Raw genomic sequence first — 5,000 nt, forward strand, 5'->3', positions numbered from 1 at the left:
GTTGGCGTGGGTTGAGGCAGGAGCGTGGGCGGCGGCGCTGAGATGGGGGCAAGCGTGGGCGTGGTGGCCAGGAAGGTGTTGGTGGTGAGGAGTGATGCCAGGCTGGAGGAGGCAGGGAGAAGAGTCAGTTCTCGTATAATACCACTGCGTTTCACATCCTCTAGTATTTCTCTCTTCCTTTGGTGTTGATAATATAACTTGGTTACATTACGATGATTTCTTTATTAATGTAGCCAGAACTTGATTTTATAGTAATAATAGGATGGCATGAGACTGGATCACACACACGAAGGCACTTACGACCAAGGGTTCTCCGGCAGGCCGAGGTGTCTGGCCAGCGAGGGCGTGATCCCACAGGACACGGACGAGGGCGGCAGCGCGGATATCTTGGAGACGGGTATCATGGGCGGCGGAGGAGGCAGGAAGGAAGCGGGCATGGTGAGGGGTGGAGGCTGGGGGGGCACGCAACACTCGCCGGGGGATCTCGAGTCTCCTGACGAAGGGGAGTGCCCGCTGGACGCCGTCTTGATCTTTGGCTTCCGGGGGCCTCTCTCCTCCTGTACGGCTGCAACAAAGGGGCGACGATTAATATCGAGATGAGTACGACAACGTAATCAATACAGCGACGGACCCAATAATGCCATCAACAGCAAACACCTGACAGACCACAAGACCAATGATCGCTATCTCCAAACCAGTCAACACTGTCACGAAATTATAAATCGCCCTCCGCCCACCGAATTAGCAGGATCGTCCTTCCATCTTCCTAATCCTGCTTATTGCATTAATCCCCCAGACGGCGGCAATAATCCCTTAAGAGCAGGATTGGATCCTCCCCTGGGAAAGTGTTTGCCGAGAGGTTCTCAGGGCCAATAAGTGACTGAATCGCCGGCCATCACGGAATCCGCGTGATAGGAGTGGGATTAGCGTACAGAAGGGGTGTTTATGGGCTTAATATTTGATTCGCCATCGGGGGATTCGACCCTCTATGCAACGCGTCGCTTTTCTTTATTCATCATGTGTCTAGTTTTTCAATTTGTTGGATTGTCATGATTCATCTAGTCATTCGTCATATAACGTTTATTTCAGTTTTTTTGAGAGAATTTACAATAACTCATTTTTGGGATTACATAATGGAAATAATAATGATAATAATGATATCAATAGCAACATCAACAAACAACAATAGCAGTTTTGATAATGATAATAATACTGATATTACTGATAATATTGATGATGATGATAATAATAATGATAATGATGAAGATAATGATAATAATGATGATAATAATAATAATTACGTAAAAATAAAAGTAATAATAATATTATTATTACTATTATCATTATTATTAAACCTCATCATCATCATCATAATCATGCTGCTGGTGATGAAAGTAATGATAACAATAACAACAACAATGATAACAATAAAAAAGATAACAGCAACAACAATAAGGATAACACTATAAATAATAATAGTCATAATAACCCCAAATTCCTTATTTAAAAGACCTTCCTCGCCGGACAGAAGCCAAATTTCACGCCGGGCATCCATCGCAGGCGCCGACCTCAATTACCGTTAATATTGAGAGACACGTTTAGGTATCTACCTCATTAGCGAGCATAATTGATGATAAGATTATTTTTTGATATGGGAATGGGAAGGAGCGTGATTTTGGACGCACACTCCCTGATAATGTATGCGGATTAATGGCCTTTTTTATGTGGGTGTGCATTGTTTATGAGGCGAAATATGTGCGACCGCAGAGTCATCTGGTGGCAGAAAGTGACTGTAGGTAGATCTTAATACTGATCTTAATCTCTGATGATGATGATTAATATGGATTTATTTTTATCTTTTTTTTTTACCAGTTCCTGTGGCTTCTCTATATGCCATGTTTTTATTTTGATTTAAATATATGTTTAATAATAGGCAGACCAAAAATTAGGGGGCTGAATCACACGAAGCAAACTTATATACTTTTATCTTAAATATCTGGATCAGTTATGCAACATCACAGCAGTGATGCCATCATTATTACTATTATTATCTCTATCATCATTATTATCTTGTTATTATCATCACTAATATTATAATTATTATGATTATCAGTAACAAAATTATTACCACTGTTAGTAATGTTATTATTGATATTATCATTACCATTATTAATATTATTGTTATTGTTATCATCATTATCCTTATCATTATCATCATCATTGTTACTATAGTTATCATCACTGTTATTATCATTATTATTATCCTTTTATTGCTATCATTATTATCATTATTATTATTATCATTATAATTATATTATAATATTAGAATCATTGTTACTATTACTGTTGTTATCATCATTATTGTTATTACTATTATTATCATCATCATTATTACTACTATCATTATTATAATCATCACTATCATCATGACTATTATAATCATTATTATCATTAACATCATCATGACTATTATCATGACTATTATAATCATTATTATCATTAACATCATCATGACTATTATCATTACGATCAGTAACATCAATAGCTTCATCATTGCTATTACTGTCAGTATTACTGTGTGTCTGCGTATGCATTTGTTTGTGCGTATAAAAACTAAACGCTTATACTATAATAGCTGTAACAACTACTGTAGATGTTAATGTCATATCTATATTCATATACATATCTATATATATATACATATCTATATATACACACACATACATACATTCATACACACATATATATATAAGCGCATACACATCTATCTATCTATCTATATCTACATCTATATATTCATACATATATATGTATGTACATGTATATATATATTTATACATGTATATATATTTATACATGTATATACATGTGTATATGTACGTATGTATGTATGTATGTATGTATGTATGTATGTATGTATGTATGTATATATGTGTGTGTGTAGAAAAGGTATGAATGAGAAGAAATATCTTCACAATACAAGAGATGTATTTGACCGATTTCGATTTTATCTCCATCAGAAAAAACATGTATTTCTGATGAAGATAAAATCGAACCTGGTCAAATACATCTTGTATTGTGAAGATATTCATTCTCATCCATACCTTTTCTACATTTGTCAACATGAATACGGTGTGTGTGTGTGTGTGTGTGTGTGTGTGTGTGTGTGTGTGTGTGTTTTGTGTGTGTGTGTGTGTTTATATATGTATATGTATATATACACACATATTTACACACTAATGTGTATATATATGTATAAGTATATATGTATAAATATACATATATATACATTATATGCATATATGTATATATGTATATACATATATATGAATATATCTACATATATACATATATGTAGATATGTATGTTTTGTATATTTGTATGAGTATGTATATATATATATATATATATATATATATATATATATATATTCATGCATGCATACATACACACAAGCATATATATGTATATATATACAAATATGTACATACACAAGTATATATATTTATAAATATATATTCTATATATATGCATATATACATTCAAACGCACACACATATATAGGTTTCTATATATTTATTTATTTATGTATATATGCATCTATATATATGTATATATGAATATAGATACATGCATACATATATTCACACATACATACATTTATACATATATGTTTTGTATATGATATACTAGTACACGCACACACACACACACACACACACACACACACACACACACACACACGCATATGTACATATATAGATATGTACATACATACATACATACATATATATATATATGTATACATATATACATATGTACATATACATACATATATATAGATATACATATATACAAACATACATACACACACATACACATATATATATACATATATATATGTATAAACATATATTTTGTATATATGTATATATACATATATATACATATATTATATACACACACATATATATATATATATATATATATATATATATATATATACTCATCCCGAGCTTATACAGGGAAGAATAAGGAAATGGGGGGAGAGAGAGAGAGAGAGAGAGAGAGAGAGAGAGAGAGAGAGAGAGAGAGAGAGAGAGAGAGAGAGAGAGAGAGAGAGAGGAAGAGAAAGAGAGAAAATGAGAAAGAAAGAGAGAGAGAGAGAGAGAGAGAGAGAGAGAGAGAGAGAGAGAGAGAGAGAGAGAGAGAGAGAGAGAGAGAGAGAGGAAGAGAAAGAGATGAAGAGAAAGAGATGAAGAGAAAGAGAGAAAGAGAGAAAGAGAGAAAGAGAGAAAGAGAGAGAGAGAGAGAGAGAGAGAGAGAGAGAGAGAGAGAGAGAGAGAGAGAGAGAGAGAGAGAGAGAGAGAGAGAGAGAGAGAGAGAGAGAGAGAGAGAGAAATATTTATATACCTCTACTACAGAACGTGTTCAGCAAATAGTATACATAAATTCTTAGCAACACAACTTACCGTAAAAAGCTATCATGAAAAAAACATTGGTAACTAAAGAGTTCGTTTTTTTGTTTAATCTTTGTCTGCCCCCGAAACATTGCAAAAACATCGCATAACCCTAAAAACATCTGACTCGCGTGTCAGTCGCTGCAGCCGTAATAAGTACGAATTAACTTCCCTCGTTTTTTAATCACACGAACATCTCAGGAGGAATGAATATGAAAATAAAGACAGGAAAGAGAAAAAGAGAGAGAACAAAAAGCGGAAAAGCTATATTGACTTAATGACGCCAGTGTGGATGTAATTTAAAAGGTGCGAATTTGGAGCGAAAACATGATACACTTTCTCGATTTATGCCGGTTGATGGGTCGTCGCGGGGTTAAATATTTCATACATTGTTTCACACATCTTTGAACAACACATAATATATTAGTGTTGAACCTTTTACAGTAGATGGAAAAATGGGCTTGATATTGGTTAAAATGACGGGGCATGATTTGATGCCTGCATTTTTTATATGGGAACAAATATTTACCCGCGAGTTAG

At 34.1% G+C, this 5,000-nt stretch overlaps 1 protein-coding gene across 1 annotated transcript in view; it reads right to left on the reverse strand.

Annotated features, from left to right (window-relative positions):
* Positions 1–5,000, reverse strand: part of LOC125041281 (nuclear receptor subfamily 2 group E member 1-like) — a 37,336-nt gene that overhangs the window by 4,298 nt on the left and 28,038 nt on the right. Inside the window, exons 4-5 of the mRNA XM_047636118.1 lie at positions 301–565; positions 1–102 (exon numbers count right to left, since the gene is read on the reverse strand). The exon at positions 1–102 is cut by the window's left edge and continues 122 nt beyond it. Of these exons, the coding sequence (XP_047492074.1) occupies positions 1–102; positions 301–565 (367 nt within the window). The remainder of the gene's footprint in view (positions 103–300; positions 566–5,000) is intronic.

Source organism: Penaeus chinensis, chromosome 30 (genome assembly GCF_019202785.1).
Source record: "Penaeus chinensis breed Huanghai No. 1 chromosome 30, ASM1920278v2, whole genome shotgun sequence".
In the NCBI taxonomy this organism is placed as follows: Eukaryota; Metazoa; Arthropoda; class Malacostraca; order Decapoda; family Penaeidae; genus Penaeus; species Penaeus chinensis.